At 44.9% G+C, this 17,457-nt stretch overlaps 1 protein-coding gene across 1 annotated transcript; it reads right to left on the bottom strand.

The window, feature by feature from the left end:
* Nucleotides 1–14,662: 14,662 nt before the first annotated feature.
* LOC137527170 (olfactory receptor 10A7-like) lies at nt 14,663–15,631 on the bottom strand. The gene has a single exon (XM_068247680.1). It carries the CDS (start codon nt 15,629–15,631, stop codon nt 14,663–14,665), a length of 969 nt encoding a protein of 322 aa, XP_068103781.1.
* Between the last annotated feature and the right edge of the window lie 1,826 nt (nt 15,632–17,457).

The raw sequence follows: 17,457 nt of genomic DNA, 5'->3' as shown, positions 1-17,457 counted from the left end.
CAGTACAAGATTTTCAAGTACTGCGCCTGCACAAGACGCTCCCGGCAACGAGCATGATCAAGGACATGCATGGCCAGAGCATCACAGGTGCAGTGGCTGATGACTTTCGAGTAGGTAACTTAGCCACTGTGGGGGACCGGAGGATCGTTGCATGTTTAAAAGTTCATGGTTTCACTGTATGCATTCTGTAGTTAGCATGAATAAAATCCTTTATGGCACACTTTCCTGGGTCGACTTATACTTGAGTCATCAAAAAATTCCATCTTAAGAGGGTCAAATATTTGGGTCGGCTTATACACGGGGTCGACTTATATTCGAGTATATACGGTACTTTAATATGGGGTCATGTAAAACAGTTCATTTGCAGCAAATAATAAACATGTTTGGCTATGTTATCTCTTATCCCTGCTAAGATGAAGGTGTAGCAAAAATAATTTCCTTAATATGTCTTTATTGCCAAGTTACCGTTATGTCAAGTCTTATTCATGGTCTATTGCATAGCATTACATCGCAGGCTGAAGGTAAATAGACAATTCTGCATAGATGACACAAAAGCAGAAACTACACTTATAAAATGTAATTGTAAACATAAACAACAAAAATAAAAAATAAAAATAACCACTACTAAACCTGTTTATTGGTGTTGTATCATTTGATCATTTATTTTAGCACTATTACTTGTGTGTGTTTTCAATACTCTACCTTAAGCAGTTGGGGACCGGCCCATGTTAAACTACACTGCACATTGGGCTGCCTAAGCAAGATGAAGCGTAGTTTTAACACCAGTGACCAGCACACAGGATGCGTTTGTGCGTCTCCACCGGCCCAGAACTCAGTTGTCTAAAAACAGCTGAGTTTCGTACATTGGCTCCTGACCTCCTGATGACTGTGAGCCAATCACAGTGATCAGGATGTACTGATTTGAAAAATAAGGCTCTGGTCCTTAAGGGGTCCAGAGCCTCCCTAAGTAGTTAAAGTGTACCCAAGGCGAACCTAATGTAAAAAAACAGATACTTACCTAAGAACAGGGAAGCCTCTGGATCCAGCAGAAGCTTCCCACGTCCTCTTGGCCCACCCTGTTGCCGCGTTTGTGCCCAAAAAGAAATCCAACAAGAGCTTGTCAGGTTTTGTGATTGCAATCCCATTGTTAAGATGAGTGTGTCCTTAGTGCATCTGCACAAGGATCCCGAGGCTTCCCTCATCTTAGGTAAGTATCTGTTTTTTTACATTCAAACGTTGTGTTACAGTGAATAAGTGTCCAGGAAAGTTTTTTTCAATATAATTAAACAATTGCTTTGCAGTACTTTTCAATTCCTAGTTGTAGACAAAAATGTATTGCATGTTTTCAAGTTTTTTATCTAGTATGGTGCAATATCTAATATGGGGCTGATGCATAAATGGCCGGTAAGTGTATGGTGTAAAGGAAGTATTTATGCCAGGGGAGCAGTGTATGTTAACGACTATGCCACCATGACAGAACATTATCTGCATGGAGTTTTTATGGTCTTCCCTTGTGTGCACTTCTGTGCACTTTGGTATTCTTCTTCAATCCCCAAACAAATATTGTAACTGGTTCCACCCCAAATAATTGCCGTTAGACTACTGTAAGTAGTGGTGCTCATCTGAGCTAGGATATCCGAGATACTCTGTTATCCTAGCTCTTTTTTCACTATTCGAGCTCGAATACCGAGCTCGAACAGTATTAGCTATCCGGGCTGTGCTATCCGGGCGCACTCAGATACCAAGCAGCTATCCGGAGATATCCTAGCTATCCGAGCTCGGATAGCGTCACCAGCTCGGATAGCGTCATGCCAGACGTCACCTCGAGTCCTCACAAGCGAATCAGAGGGCTCCAAGCCCTCTGACTGCAGCCAATCACAGAGGGGGAGCCTGGCCAAGCCCCCCTCTATAAATACTCTATAAATAGCGGGCGCCATCTTGCCTCACTCGTCCTGCTTGCGACTCACTGACTAACTGTACTGAGAGACTGCTCCAGTGCTTTTTGTCTGTGTGCAAGTGCATTTATTGTGTTCTAAACCTAGCGTTTTTACACTCCAACACTTGATATTCAACTGTATTGCTTTGTATTGTAGATAGATTGTATTTTAGGCAGTTTAGTTTGTGTGATTAGGGACTAGGGAGGGAGACTGTCACTGCTGCAGCTGCAGCTGCAGCCAGCAGCTAGGTCCTGTGCCTAGGCAAGGCAGCCTGCCCTGCTCGATGCTCTTGTCTCTAGTTACCTGTGCTCTCACCTGTCCTACTCCTGTACTACTTCTGTGTTAGATAGATTTGTACTATTTTGTAGTTAGCAAGGCCCAGCTTTACTGCTATACCTGTCCTGTATCTGCTCTCTGTAATCTAGTCACACCTGTTCTATTATTTAGCTAGATTCTTCTATTGTTTAGTTAGTACTGTAGTGTACCGTAGTCTGTGTATAGGGACCGTCCGTCACCGCGTTACCTAGGGTCTTTGTGTGCGCAGTGCACGTCTGCGCTGTCTGCACCCTCTCGTTAGTGCTACTCCCATCCTATTGTTTATATTACTTCTATTGTGTATTCGCTGACTTGTACTGTACTGTAGTCTGTGTATAGGGACATCGTCAGTCAGCGTCACCTAGGGTCTTTGTGTGCGCAGTGCACGTCTGCGCTGTCTGCACCGTCTCGTTAGTGCTACACCTGTCCTATTTGTTTATATTACTTCTATTGTGTATTCGCTGACTTGTACTGTACTGTAGTCTGTGTATAGGGACACCGTCAGTCAGCGTCAGCTAGGGTCTTTGTGTGCGCAGTGCACGTCTGCGCTGTCCGCACTTTCTTGTTAGTGCTACACCCGTCCTATTTCTTTATATTACTTCTATTGTGTATTCGCTGACTTGTACTGCACTGTAGTCTGTGTATAGGGACACCGTCAGTCAGCGTCACCTAAGGTCTTTGTGTGTGCAGTGCACACTCTCTCGTTAGCGCTACACTGATCTCTGCTGTAGAGTACACCTGTCCGTCACCTCACACACCCACCACCACCACCAGTCCCACCCCATTAAAGTACCCCACTTGTCCCACCCGCCTATACATAACTTTTTTTTTTCATTTGTATAATATTAAAAATATACGATGTCTGGTACTGACAGCCGCGGTTTGGGCAGGGGCAGCAAGGGCAGCAAGGGCATCGGCAAGAGAGGAGGTCGTGGGCGTGGCAGCCGCGCCACCACCACCACCATGCGCAGTTCTGCGTCTGCACCAATGGCTATTCCACCATTAGCCACTGGCCGTGGACGCCTTGGCCGCCCAACAGCTGGGAGTCACGCTGCAGAGACACAGCAGCAGCAGCAGCGTGTGGCGCAGATGTTCCTCCCACCGCCAGGTCGTAGCCGTCCTATTGAGGAGAAGGACGCAGACTCTGTGGTGGAACTGATGATGGATGAGCAGGCCACCATTAGCTCTGGAACCGAGTCCTCCAACCCCGCCACCACTCCTGTTCGCAAGAGCAGCAGCAGCCGCCCAGCACTGCCTGGGAACGAGGAGGAGGAGGAGTGCAGTTCTCCAGCCCCAGCGGGCAACACCAGCACCCTGTCACTCAGCACCTTCTTATCCCCAAGCACAGTGGGGTTATGGAGTGCTGTTGCGGCAGAATTGGCAATGGAGGAGGAAGAAATGCTGATGGGCACTTTGGGGGATGATGCTTAGGACAGTCAGACAGTGGTGGCTGTCCCTCAGCCCATGCATGCAGAAGGGGAGTTTGTGGGGTCATACCAGCAGGACATGTTTGTAGAGGGGGAGGATGATGGTGACAGGGTAAAGGACAGAGACTGGGTGGCAGATCCTGAGGATGTCATCAGCTCTGAGGAGGAGGAAGCGTCTGTGGGCCTTGCTAGAAGGATCAGCATCGCAGGCATAGGCAGGATCAGAAGTGGGCGTGGTATGCAGGCCACACAGGGTGCTGATCTGGAGGCAGAGAGTTCTGCCAGTGCCACCAGTCGCACCAAGAACCCCCCCAACCACCACAGGGAGACCAGCGGCAGCAGCACCTTCCAGCCGAAGGGGCAACTTCACCTCCCCAATTTGGAATTATTTCACCCTGCCATATGTGGAGTGCAAGTATGCCACCTGCAACCAGTGCCGCCAGCAGTTTAGCAGAGGGAAGGAGCCCTCTGCGTACGGCACCACCTCTCTGGTCAACCATCTGGCAGGGAAACACTTTCATGAGCATGAGGAGTTCATGAAGTTGAAGGAAGCTGGCAGTGGCAGTGGCAGACCCGCCACCACTGCGAAGCCGTCGGCAGCAGCCACCCGCCCTCCTCCACCTCCTCCAGCAGCACCAGCAGGAGTGCGTCAGAAACGCACTGCTCCTCCTCCCTCTGCAACTCCTGCCGCCGACACTGAGGCCTGTTCTGGCAGCCAGTCCTCAGTGGCCTCCTCTGCTCCCTCCACTGCTTCCCGTGCCAGCAAAAGGCCTCGCCAGACCCTGCTCAGCGACACCTTCCAGGGGGTGGTCAGGGTTCTGCCTCCCAGTAACAGCCGTCGCGTGCATCAGCTGAACGGCTTGCTGGCACAGGCCATGTGCTCCCAACTCCTGCCTTATTCCCTTGTGCAGGAGGGGAGCGACATGCGTGCGCTCCTGATGTGTGCAGCCCCCGATTGGCCAATCCCCAGCCGACATTATTTTGCACGCACAGCCATCCCTGCACTTCACCGCTCTGTGATGGCCAATGTCGGGAGAGGGCTGGAGCACACGGTGGGTCAATGGGTCCACGTCACCATGGACTCGTGGAGCAGCCGGTTTGGGACAGGCTGCTATCTGTCCTTCACCGTGCATTATGTCAGCTTGGTGGAAGGGGGTGAGGAGGGGGGGAGCAGCATCGGGCACTGTCAGAGCAGCAGCAGCACCAACAACGCAGTGGGTGGTGCCACCATGCAGGGTCAGCGGAATTGCAGCAGGTTCCTCTGATCCGCTTCCATCCTCCGGCACACCAGCACAAACCCCCCGCCTCAGCAGCAGTGTGAAGCCCCGCCACTGCCAAGCGCTGCTGGAATTGGTCAGCCTGGAGAAGACCAAACTGACGGTGAACCATGTCCTGGCCAAACTCCGAGAGCAGGAGAGGAATTGGCTGACCCCCGGAGGCCTCAGAGTCGGAGAGGTGGTGTCCGACAATGGGGCAAACCTGGTTGCTGCAATCAGCAGGGGAGACCTGACCCACATCCCCTGCCTGGCGCACGTCCTGAACCTGGTAGTCCAAAAGTTCCTGCGGACCTAACAGGGGATGGACCGACTCCTTGAGGTGGCAAGGAAGGTTGTGCGTCATTTCCGGCACTCGCCTGCAGCCGTAGCGAGCCTGGAAGAGGTGCAGAAGGAGCTGCACCTGCCACGGCACCGGCTCATGATCGATGTTTCAACTCGCTGGAACTCCAAAAGAAGAAGAAGAAGAAGAAGATATAGAAGAAGAAGAAGAAGAAGAAGATATAGAAGAAGATATAGAAGAAGAAAAAGATAATTGAAGAAGATACAAGAAGTAGAAGATGAAGAAGATTCGAGTAGAAGAGGATATAGAAGAAGAAGAAAAAGAAGAAGATATAGAAGAAGAAGAAGATATAGAAGAAGAAGATGAAGACGACGTAAATGAAGACTTCCAACTTACAACCATTTTGGACACATCTTCTCATGCAAACACTTTTCATGAAGTTCATTTACTATTTTTGATACCTTTTTTATAACTACTACATCACCACATAATCACTTGATGTTTTTCTTCATAAAAAAGGTGGTTTCATGCATCATTGACCTCCAATACAAGTTTTAAAAGCTATTTAAGGCCAGCTCGAATATTTTACTTGAACACAGACTCGGATAGTGACGTCGGATATCCAAGGTCGAATCGGATATTCGATTAACTCGAATATCGAACTTCAAGTGAATTCGGATAGTTTACTATCCGAATTCGACCAAACTCGAATAGGATAATGAGGTATCCGAGCAACACTGACTGTAAGAATTGGATTGTGAGCTCCTCTGAAGGGCTGTCTCAAAAGTTTGCAATACACACCCATCTGCAGTTGGCATTTAAAATTCAATCCTCTATTTGCAATTAGTTATCAAAAGGTGATACCAAGAGATACTTTTATTTTGACTGAAATTACATTTCAGGATCCTTATCATGACTAACAATGAACCATGACTCAGTAATGAATAAAGATGACGTTTAATTCCGACCTACCATGCAAATTTCCTCTGGCTTGAAACTGAGCCAAACAAGCAAAATGATAAATTAAAGGCATCATGTAGCTACAGACTTGTCATTTACAGTACATAATTTCCATGCTTTAAAACACCAAGCAAAAGATCTTACAAAATACCGTTCTCTGAAAGGTCTGTCACCCCAGCATTTCCTTAACAATCTTAACCTGGATGGACTAACAGAACACAGCCTAGACCTTCACTCCCTGGTCCACAAATATAATTGCTGCGTATCATCTGCCTTTGACTCTTTTGCTCCCTTATGCATCAAACATTCCTCATCATCACATCATGCTCGATAGTTCGAGAACTCCTTAAAGAAACTAAAGAAAGGGGGAAGTGGACTAGAAAGACAATGACGCAAACACTAGTGCCCAAAGGATAAACACTCCCTAATTCCAGTGGTGCTCATCCGGTTTCTGGATATCCGGGTAACCCAGATATCCAAATTTTTTTCAGCTATCCGACTGGATTCGGATTCCGGATACCTGGGCCCAAATCCAGATAGCTATCTGTGGATAGTTGGCTGGAAATCCGGATATCAGTGGATATCCGGTGGATATCTGAATATTGAGATACTGTAATTAAGTAGATGACGTCCAGGACGTCATTGAGCCAAGAGGGCTCCCAGCAGAAGCCCTAGCAACCAATCACAGAAGGGAACCCTGGCCAGTCCCACCTGACCTCATTGAGCCAATCAGAGGGCTCCCAGCCTAAGCCCTGGCACCCAATCACAGAAGGGAACCCTGGCCAGCCCCCCCTGTATAATAAGGAGGGCTGCCATGATGAGAAATATCGTCCTTGCTTGTGAATGCTCACTGAGAGACATGCTCCAGTGCTGCTGGCCTAGCAAGTGCTGTATACAGTGATAAACCTAAAGCTGTTCAGTGATTAACCCCTTCACTGTCACTACATTATTGTTAATTAGGTAGCCAGCTTGATTTAATTCAGAGACAGAGTGTGTGCTGCAGGGCTGCTGCAGGCAGCTGCTATGTGTCTGTGTGTGTGCTGTGCCAATCGGCGTTAGGCAGTCCTGGGGCTGCCGCTGTGGCCACGCCCATTGGCGTTACGCGGTCGGCAGGAGGTTAAGGAATATTGCAAAACTTAAGCACCTAATTTCTTCAGAGGATCTTCCAACTCTAGTTCACGCCTTCATCACATCACAACAGCTTGACTACTGCAATGCCCTCTATGCAGGCCTTCCAAGTAAAGACCTACACCACCTGCAGCTAGTACAGAATGCTGCTGCAAGACTGTTAAAGTATACCCGAGGTGACATGTAACATGATGAGATAGACATGTGTATGTACAGTGCCTAGCAAACAAATAACTATGCTGTGTTACTTTTTTTCTTTCTCTGCCTGAAAGAGTTAAACATCAGGTATGTAAGTGGCAGTTCTGAGTCAGGACTGGGTCAGACTACAGTGTGACCCTCACTGATAAGAAATTACAACTATAAAACACTTTTCTAGCAGAAAATGGCTTCTGAGAGCAGGAAAGAGATAAAAATGGTCAACAGTTAATAGATTTTAGCTCTGGCATACTTCAATGAATGTGTCATTGAGCAAAAGCAATGAAATAGTAAAAACGTACAAAGTAGATTTAAATATAAAATAAAACTGAGGAATATCTTAAAAGTCATTTTTAGGAGAAGGAGTATAGATACAATTGTTTATTTCAGTAGTCTATTTTCACCTCGGGTGTCCATTATCAAGCCAACCCTGGCATTGCCACATAACACCAATCTTTGCTCACTACACTGGCTCCCCTTAAAATGGAGAATCCTCTTCAAAATTGGCATGCTAACATTCAAATCCCTACAGGACCTAGGCCCTTGATACCTGAAGGATTTTTTGCAACTGCGTCACACCTAGGGATGATCGGAACCAGCAAATTCCTTTCAGCCGAAAATCACAGATTCCGTCAGTGTTAAATTCCGTCGCTATGAAAATTCCGCCGGATTTGTACGAAACTCTGCGGAATTCTCTCTCTCTCTCTCCTTGGGTATCATCTTCCAGGGAATTGTAGTTTTTCAAAAGCCAGCTTACATACCATGGCTGGGAATTGAACCCAGGTCTCAGTGTGTGGTAGGTAACCGACTTAACCGCTATACCACCAACAACACTACATGCTGAAACCAGCCTAGCATGTACCATTATGATCAATCCAAGAGAAAAAGTAGCGTGCTTAAGGATTTGTAGCATGTCAAAAGCCAACTCATTGTGGCTGGGAATTGAACCCAGGTCTCAGTGTGTAGTAGGTAGCTGACTTAACCACTATACCACCAACAACACTAAATGCTGAAGCCAGCCTAGCATGTACCATTATGATCAATCCAAGAGAAAAAGTAGCATGTGAAAAGCCAACTCACCGTGGCTGGGAATTGAACCCAGGCTGGGCATTGAAATCAGGTCTCAGTGTGTAGTAGGTAACTGACTTAACCGCTATACCACCAACAACACTACATGCTGAAGTAAGCCTAGGATGTACCATTATGATCAATCCAAGAGAAAAAGTAGCATGCTTAAGGATTTGTAGCATGTCAAAAGCCAACTCATTGTGGCTGGGAATTGAACCCAGGTCTCAGGGGGTGGTAGGTAACTGACTTAACCGCTATACCACCAACAACACTACATGCTGAAGCCAGCCTAGCATGTACCATTATGATCAATCCAAGAGAAAAATTAGCTTGCTGAAGGATTTTGTAGCCAGGCATGGCCTTGCCTTTTGTGTTCAACAGTTGTCCGAAGAGAACCCCAGATAGCTACCACACACTGAGACCTGGGTTCAATTTCCAGCCCAGCCTGTGTTCAATTCCCAGCCACAGTGAGTTGGCTTTTGACATGCTACAAATCCTTAAGCATGCTACTTTTTCTCTTGGGTATATCACAATGGTACATGCTAGGCTGGCTTCAACATGTAGTGTTGTTGGTGGTATAGCGGTTAAGTCAGTTACCTACCACACACTGAGACCTGGGTTCAATTTCCAGCCCAGCCTGGGTTCAATTCCCAGCCACAGTGAGTTGGCTTTTGACATGCTACAAATCCTTAAGCATGCTACTTTTTCTCTTGGATTGATCATAATGGGACATGCTAGGCTGGCTTCAGCGTGTAGTGTTGTTGGTGGTATAGCGGTTAAGTCAGTTACCTACTACACACGAAGACCTGGGTTCAATGCCCAGCCTGGGTTCAATTCCCAGCCACGGTGAGTCGGCTTTTCACATGCTACAAATCTTTAAGCATGCTACTTTTTCTCTTGGATTGATCATAATGGTACATGCTAGACTGGCTTCAGCATGTAGTGTTGTCGGTGGTATAGCAGTTAAGTCAGTTACCTACTACACACTGAGACTTGGGTTCAATGCCCAGCCTGGGTTCAATTCCCAGCCACGGTGAGTTGGCTTTTGACATGCTACAAATCCTTAAGCATGCTACTTTTTCTCTTAGATTGATCATAATGGTACATGCTAGACTGGCTTCAGCATGTAGTGTTGTTGGTGGTATAGCGGTTACGTCAGCTACCTACTACACACTGAGACCTGGGTTCAATTCCTAGCCACGGTGAGTTGGCTTTTGACATGCTACAAATCCTTAAGCATGCTACTTTTTCTCTTGGATTGATCATAATGGTACATGCTAGGCTTACTTCAGCATGTAGTGTTGTTGGTGGTATAGCGGTTAAGTCAGTTACCTACTACACACTGAGACCTGGTTTCAATGCCCAGCCTGGGTTCAATTCCCAGCCACGGTGAGTTGGCTTTTCACATGCTACTTTTTCTCTTGGATTGATCATAATGGTACATGCTAGGCTGGATTCAGCATGTAGTGTTGTTGGTGGTATAGTGGTTAAGTCAGCTACCTACTACACACTGAGACCTGGGTTCAATTCCCAGCCATGGTGAGTTGGCTTTTGACATGCTATAAATCCTTAAGCATGCTATTTTTTCTCTTGGGTTAATCATAATGGTACATGCTAGGCTGGCTTCAGTATGTAGTGTTGTTGGTGGTATAGCGGTTAAGTCAGTTACCTACTACACACTGAGACCTGGGTTCAATTCCCAGCCACGGTGAGTTGGCTTTTGACATGCTACAAATCCTTAAGCATGCTACTTTTTCTCTTGGATTGATCATAATGGTACATGCTAGGCTGCCTTTAGTATGTAGTGTTGTTGGTGGTATAGCGGTTAAGTCAGCTACCTACCACATACTGAGACTTGGGTTCAATTCCCAGCCCAGCCTGGATTCAATTCCCAGCCATGGTATGTAAGCTGGCTTTTGAAAAACTACGAGAGAGAGGGAGTTTTCCAGAAAATTCCACGGAAATAAAACATTTTCCGCGGAATTCCGTTTTAGAGGTTTAGCAATTCCGTTCCTACCGCCGGAATTGGAATTGACCTAATTCCGGCCGGAATCGCGGAATTAAGAATTCCGCGGAATCCAGCGAGCATCCCTAGTCACACCTCCCACAAACTCAGATCAAAAGAATTCAATAACTTGACCACCCCCAGAGTTCAAATGAAATGCTTTGGAGCCAGAGCTTTCTGTCACACTGCACCTACCCTGTTGAATGCCTTGCCAAATGTAATTAAGACAGCTCCAACCCTGGACACATTTAAATACAAACTTAAAAGCCACCTGTTTAGTCTGGCATTTATGATCACATAACATTTCCTCCTGTACACATCACTATGCTTTGGGTCCTACGGGAGAAAAGCATCTTACAAATGTTTTGTTGTTGCTGTTGTTGCTTCATCGACTTCACATCAGATTGCATTTCCTACGTTTTGATACAAAGTCAATACTTTGCATTAACCAAGGTAAAATGAAAGTCCATAGACTTTCATTTTACCTTTCACATCCGTCGCTGCGTTTTGGTGCATTGCGGATCAACACACCTGGGAACTTTTAAACATCTGGAGCCGGCATTTTCCCGTTGGGTGAATTATAACTACTGCCGCTAATCAGCATCACACCACAACATCCCGACGTCCATGCCGCATATCATAACGCTTGCAGGAAATAGGCTACTGCAAGCGTTATGTAATGTGAAAGAAGCCTTATGGTACTCATACATCGTACAATTTCTATTCATCCAATCTTACCACTTCTATGTAATATAGGGGAACTGCCTAAATTATCCTTTCAGTATATTAACTTAATTTACCTTTATACTACATAGACATGGTAAGATTGGATGAAAAAAATTGTACCATATATGGGCACCATAAGAGAGATTGCTTTTGTAATTCCTAATCAGATATCACTAGCATCCCAAGATATTTTTGTACCACTACTTTAATGACTGCCATCTACAGTCATTAAATGCAAGGGATCTCTGCCTAATGTAACTGTTTGTGAGGGCACACCTCTCATAAGGTTTCAATCCGTGTCATGGTCCGGTCTGTTCAACAGATCTTCTTAATGTTAGTACCAATAAAATGACTTTAATCCCCCCCCCCCCCCCCGGCAAAAAAAAAAACCTTTCCAATGCATTTGAGCCCTGCTACAAAAGGAATTGCTGAAATCACTTCAGTAATCTTCTCATAAACACTGGTGAGAGTGTTGATGAGCACAAGGCTGGATATCATTCTGTCATGATGGCTGAATTAAAACAGCAGGCTGGATGCTTTAAAAGAATTGTGATGCATGAAATCATTGGTCTTCCTCTGTTAACCATGGTTACCTGCAATGAAACATGTGTAGTCCTCATTGAATTGCATAAAAAGGACTTCTTAGGAAATTATATTGCTACTACTAAGACTCCACCTTCATCAACCATTTATCAGATCATCAAGAACTTCAAGGAGAGAGGAGAATAGAGAAGGCTTCAGGATTCAAAGATTATTGAGCTGCAGGATTAGGGTGCCCTCAGTGAAGAGCTTGCTCAGGAATGGCAGCAGGCAGTTGTGAGTGCCTCTGCACACACAGTTAGCCAAATACTTTTAGAGGATGGCTTGATGTCAAGAAGGGCTGCAAAAAGCCACTTCTCTGTCAGAAAAACATCAAAGACAGGCTTATATTCTGCAAAAAGTACAGTAATTAGACTGCTGAAGACTGGGGTAAAATCATTTTCTGTGATGAAGTCCCTTTTGAAATGATTAGGATATCTGGCAAATTATTGTCTGGAGAAGAAAAGGTGAGCGCTCTTATCAGTCCTGTCTCATGCCGACAGTAAAGCATCCTATGGCCATTCATGTGTGGAGTTGCTTCTCATCCAAGGTAGTGGACTCACTCGAAATTTTCCCTAAGAACATAGCCATGAATAAAAAATGGCACCAAAGCATCCTCCGACAGCAACTTCTTCCAACCATCTATTAAGCCTCGTACACACGAGGTACTCTTGTCTGTTGTTGCCAGCAGACAAGACACCAGGGAGAGACCAGAAAGGCAGAGACGCGGCGGAAGCTGTCTCTAAAGGGAGCATCCCCCGGCTGGATGCTCCATTCACTTGCGTTTGTCTCCCGTCGCTAGTCCGCATACACATGCAGTACACGTGGCGGACTAGCGACTGTTGCGGAGACAGAAGTTGCCGGCGATTGAACTGTTCAATCGCACGGCAACTTCACTTCCCGGCGACAGTTCGTGGCGCGCACGTCATACACACGGGGCAACTGTCGCCGAAACATGCGCGTGCCGCGTGTTTGGTGAAGAATAGTGTTAACAGTTTGGTGAAGAATAGTGTTGCTTGCCAATCTTTGCCAAAGTAATTTTCGTATCAACACTGCTATGTTTGATTTCAAAAATATATTTGGGAATTTTTGCAAAAACTGCAAATTGTCATTTATGACTGAGTTAAGAGCAAATTACATCTTTAAAAGCAAAAAATAACAATAAAAAATTAACACTTTTTAAAGCAAAAATTTAAAAAAGTGCAGAAAATCACACCTTTTAAAGCAAAACTTGCAAAACATTTGAAAAATCACAAAATTATTTTCAAAGGCATTTTCGCTCTAAAGTCAAATTTTACATTATTTGCTCGAAAATTGATGCGAAAAGAATATTGTCATTTTTGCTCATCACTGTTGAAGAACAATGCTTTTTCTAGCATGATGTAGCACTGTGCCATAATGCCAAATTGATAACTAAGTGACTCTGCGAACAAAATATTGAACTTTTGAGTTATGTTTCAACTAATAACATATTAACACAAACTGTGTCCTTAGTGATTATTATTTTACACACTTTAGGGGTACATTTATATGGGGTCTAGATTTCAACTTTTACTCACTTTTGGCAAATTTATAAGGCGTCTCAGGAGACCCTACTACACATTAACTGGGGTGTAGGTGTGTATCTGATCACTCTTTTTATGGGTCCATTAGTTAGCACCATAAACCTTACTCATTAGATTGCACCCACTGGACCTGGGTATTTTCTAAGAGCCCTCCAGGCAAGAGATGGAACAAATAGCAAGGTGCCATTACTCCTGCTAATGGCTATACCCAGCGTTATTCCATGTGGGACTCCAGCTACTGACCAGTACCAACCTACATGGCTTTCAATGCTGGACTGTACATTGCAAAGGGGTACTTTATTCCACACCCTGCAAACAGGCTCGGATTTACCTCACAGGAGCCTATAGGCACAGATGTCCTGACACCCTAGACTTGGCCCCCCATGAACCTACAAACCCCCGCCCTACTGCACTGCAAGTGTGCTGGTTGGCCCAGATATCACTTCTCCCTTACTTCCCTTGTCCATCATTGGTAGCTACAGGTGTCCCTTAGTATTAGGCAGCCAGAAGTACCCTCAACAATATGTAGCTAGAGGTGACCCCAAATATTAGGTAGTTAGAAGAACCTCAGTATTAAGTAGCTAGAGGTGCCCCTGACTGAAGGGTGATCTCATCAGTGGAACGACCAGGGTGAGTAACCTCTCACTTACACTCTCATCAGGACTCTGCATAGGGAAGGATGGAGGGAGGGAGGCGCTCAGGGAGGGGAGTGAGCCACCTTTCCATCATCAGGCGCCTTTAGGCACGTGCCTACAGTGCCTTATGGTAAATCTGGCCCTGCCTGCAAAGCAACTTTGTCCCAATGTTAAGGACAGGGGCGTTTGCAAAAATTCGGTGTAAAGTGGCTGTTGCAAAAAAATCGTAATGTCATTTTTTAGCAAAAGTGGAATTTTATTCTTTAAATCGATCAATGTTGTATGGTATAATTTTGCCAAGGCATATGTAAAGCAACCAATAGTTTTTTTTACAAATAGCAGAACCAGTGAAAGGCACAACAGTACTTGCCCATCCTACATCATACCTGCTGAAACCAAAGCATCTGCTTTGTACAAAAGATACAATACATGGCATTAGTAATAATAATGATCACATTTGTTCTTGCAGAAATTAGAATAAGAAAAATAACTACAAACATAGTACAGAAAAGAAAAGAGAAAAGGTAAAAGCAAAAAAGGAGGGGGGTCCACAGTGGCAAACTTGCTACAAAATACACAAAAAATAATGATAATCCACTCTAGAATACTTTTTTATAATGTATTTTATTAATCTCATCATGGAACTCTTAATGACTGAATTTCGCAAGCTATATATAAGGGGGTTTACCATAGGAATTAACACAATGTATAGTAGAGAAATTATTTTTGACCCTTCGTGTGTTTTCATTGATTTTGTCTTTAGGTAGCTCATAGTTGCTGTTCCATAGAATAAAGTTACTGATGTCAGATGAGATCCACAGGTTGAAAAGGCCTTCTTTCTTCCCCCTTCTGATGGAATTTTCAGTATGCTGGAAATTATACGTACATAGGATACCAGAATAAGAAGGAAGGGTAGAGGTATAACTAGAGAACTGTATATCAAAATAGCAATCTCATTAGCAAAGGTGTTGCTGCAAGCTAATTTTACCACTGGAAGAATGTCACAGAAGACATGGTTAATGATGTTGGAGGAACAGAAAGGCAAACTAAAAACATAAGAAATTTGGAATAACGACAATATGATCCCAGAGAACCATGACCCTAGTGAAAACGCCAAACACTTTGTTCTTGTCATTATGGTCATGTAATGAAGGGGATGAGAGATAGCTACATATCGATCATATGCCATAAATGCAAGTAGGAAACACTCTGTAGTACCAAGAAAACAGAAGAAATAGAGTTGGGCAGCACAGCCTAAGAAAGATATGGCTTTATGCAGACTCAAGAAGTCTCGGAGCATTCGTGGTACTGTCACAGATATGTAGCAGATTTCTGTAAAGGACAAGCTTCTAAGAAAGAAATACATGGGAGAATGGAGATGAGCGTCTATAGTCACTGTCACAATGATTAACATATTGCCTACTAAACTGAAGATATAAATCATTAGAAATATTACAAATAAAAGTGGTTGATAATGGTCAGACAACCCCAGAAGAATAAATTCAGTCAACTGTGTTTGATTTGTTTTCTCCATAGTGAAAGATGTGTGAAAATAAAATCCAACAAGCATATGTTCAAATCAGGATAGTGGGTGGATCCACACAACTCATTCCATAATGCCATGTAAGTGAAGCATGCATCCAGAGGTGCTGGTTTATGGCATTCTTATGCTAATTAATTCCACCTTGCATACAGTTATTTCTTTTGGGAATGTGCCTATGGTAAGAAATGTATTTTTTGGTCGCTATTTATTTAAAATATTTTGTAATACTATCAAGTTATTTCTAGCCCAGAATACAAACTTCAGGTGGTTATGGGTACCAAATCTGTTTCCATTAATGTATATGCACTATAAAGATCCCACAAATTCAGAATGATTCACTGTGGTTGTCAATTATATTTGAGCACTGAACTTGATTGAACAAAGTTTATTAAGCTTGCACAGGGCCGGCCCAACACAGAGGGTCACGAGGCTGGAGCCTCTGGGCGGAGCTCACTGCAGTCTGGGTGGGTGCAAGGAGCAGGTCTATGTTGTGCCTGGCTTGCCGCCCACCACCCCCACTGTGTTCATGCAGCTAGCACTGCAGCCGGAAAAGTGGTGAACGCAGCGTTCACCACTTTGCAAGCTGCAGTGCTGGCTGGCTGCTGGGGAAGACGAGCGGAGCAGATCAGATCAGCTTATCCGTGATCAGCTGTCTGCTGCCCGCTGTCCCCAGTCTTTCCTGGCTGTGTGCATAGAGAGGAGAGTGCTCCTCCCCTCCTCTCTTCTCCATGTGACACTGAGGGGCGGGGCTGAATGATGAGAGCAGCCCGGGGAATTCAAAGGATTCCAGAAGTCAGGTAGCTATATGGGGGAAGGGGGAAGAGACGCTGCAGGTAGAAGTATGTTTAGAAGAGGGAGAAGTATTCAGAGCAGAACATGCTGCAGAGATTCTGCTCACCTCCAGCTCACACTGCTTGTCACTGGATCAGTTTCCCCAATGCTGCTGGCTGCCATGTGTGTACAGGATACACGACTCACTCCCTCTGCAGTGAGTGCCCAGCTGGGAGCTCTCTCCCCTTCTTACTGTAAACCTACATGAAGCTGCTGCATAATTATGTGGGGGTTGTAAGAGCTGGGCTTCCTGGGTGATAGTAGAGCACACAGGGAGAGTTGAGCACTGTTCCAGGTCTGTGATGATGCTGGCCTCTATGTCACCAACACCCATGCCTCTCTCCCATTCCCTATCACTCTCCATTTATCCCTCGCCATGCTATATCTCCCTTTAACCCCCCTTCCTGTCTCTAAATGGTCTACCCCTCTGCCTCTCTACCCTATCTTTCCTTCCCTCAAATATCTCCCTCTTCAAAAGCATCCCATCCTACTTTCACTTTTAAAGTGGACCTGAACTTCTCACAGGACAAAAGGAAAACATATTGAAATGCAACCTGTATGTATTTAGAGAGCTTAGCCTGTCTAATTCCCCCTCATCTGTGTCTAATCACAAGATGTAATTTGATCTCTCCCCTGTGTCACTTGATTGTCACGGCATTTAAGGCATATAAGCTTATTTGGAAGCACAGGATGTTAGCAATATGTCTGCTTCCATGAAAGCAGGAAGTAGAAACAGTGCAGATTTATTGCCGGATCTGTAACAATTGCAACAAAGAAATGCTTTTCTTTAAATGTTCTTAGGCAACAACATATCTTTTAGAGCAGAGAAGAAGTTCAGGTCCGCTTTAAAGTGGCCATTAACAATGCAATCCTCCGGACAATCAATCATCCTGGACCACTAATGAAACCATACAAGTGTATCCACTTTGAACAAACTGATGGAATCGATCCGAAAAACATATAAATTCCATTAATTTGAGCAAATT

The sequence above is a fragment of the Hyperolius riggenbachi genome, chromosome 1 (genome assembly GCF_040937935.1).
Source record: "Hyperolius riggenbachi isolate aHypRig1 chromosome 1, aHypRig1.pri, whole genome shotgun sequence".
In the NCBI taxonomy this organism is placed as follows: domain Eukaryota; kingdom Metazoa; phylum Chordata; class Amphibia; order Anura; family Hyperoliidae; genus Hyperolius; species Hyperolius riggenbachi.
This window is presented reverse-complemented; position numbering and strand designations above follow the sequence as displayed.

Coding starts and splice junctions, on each gene's coding strand:
- LOC137527170 (XM_068247680.1), bottom strand. CDS start 15,631: ATGGAGAAAACAAATCAAACACAGTTGACTGAATTTATTCTTCTGGGG.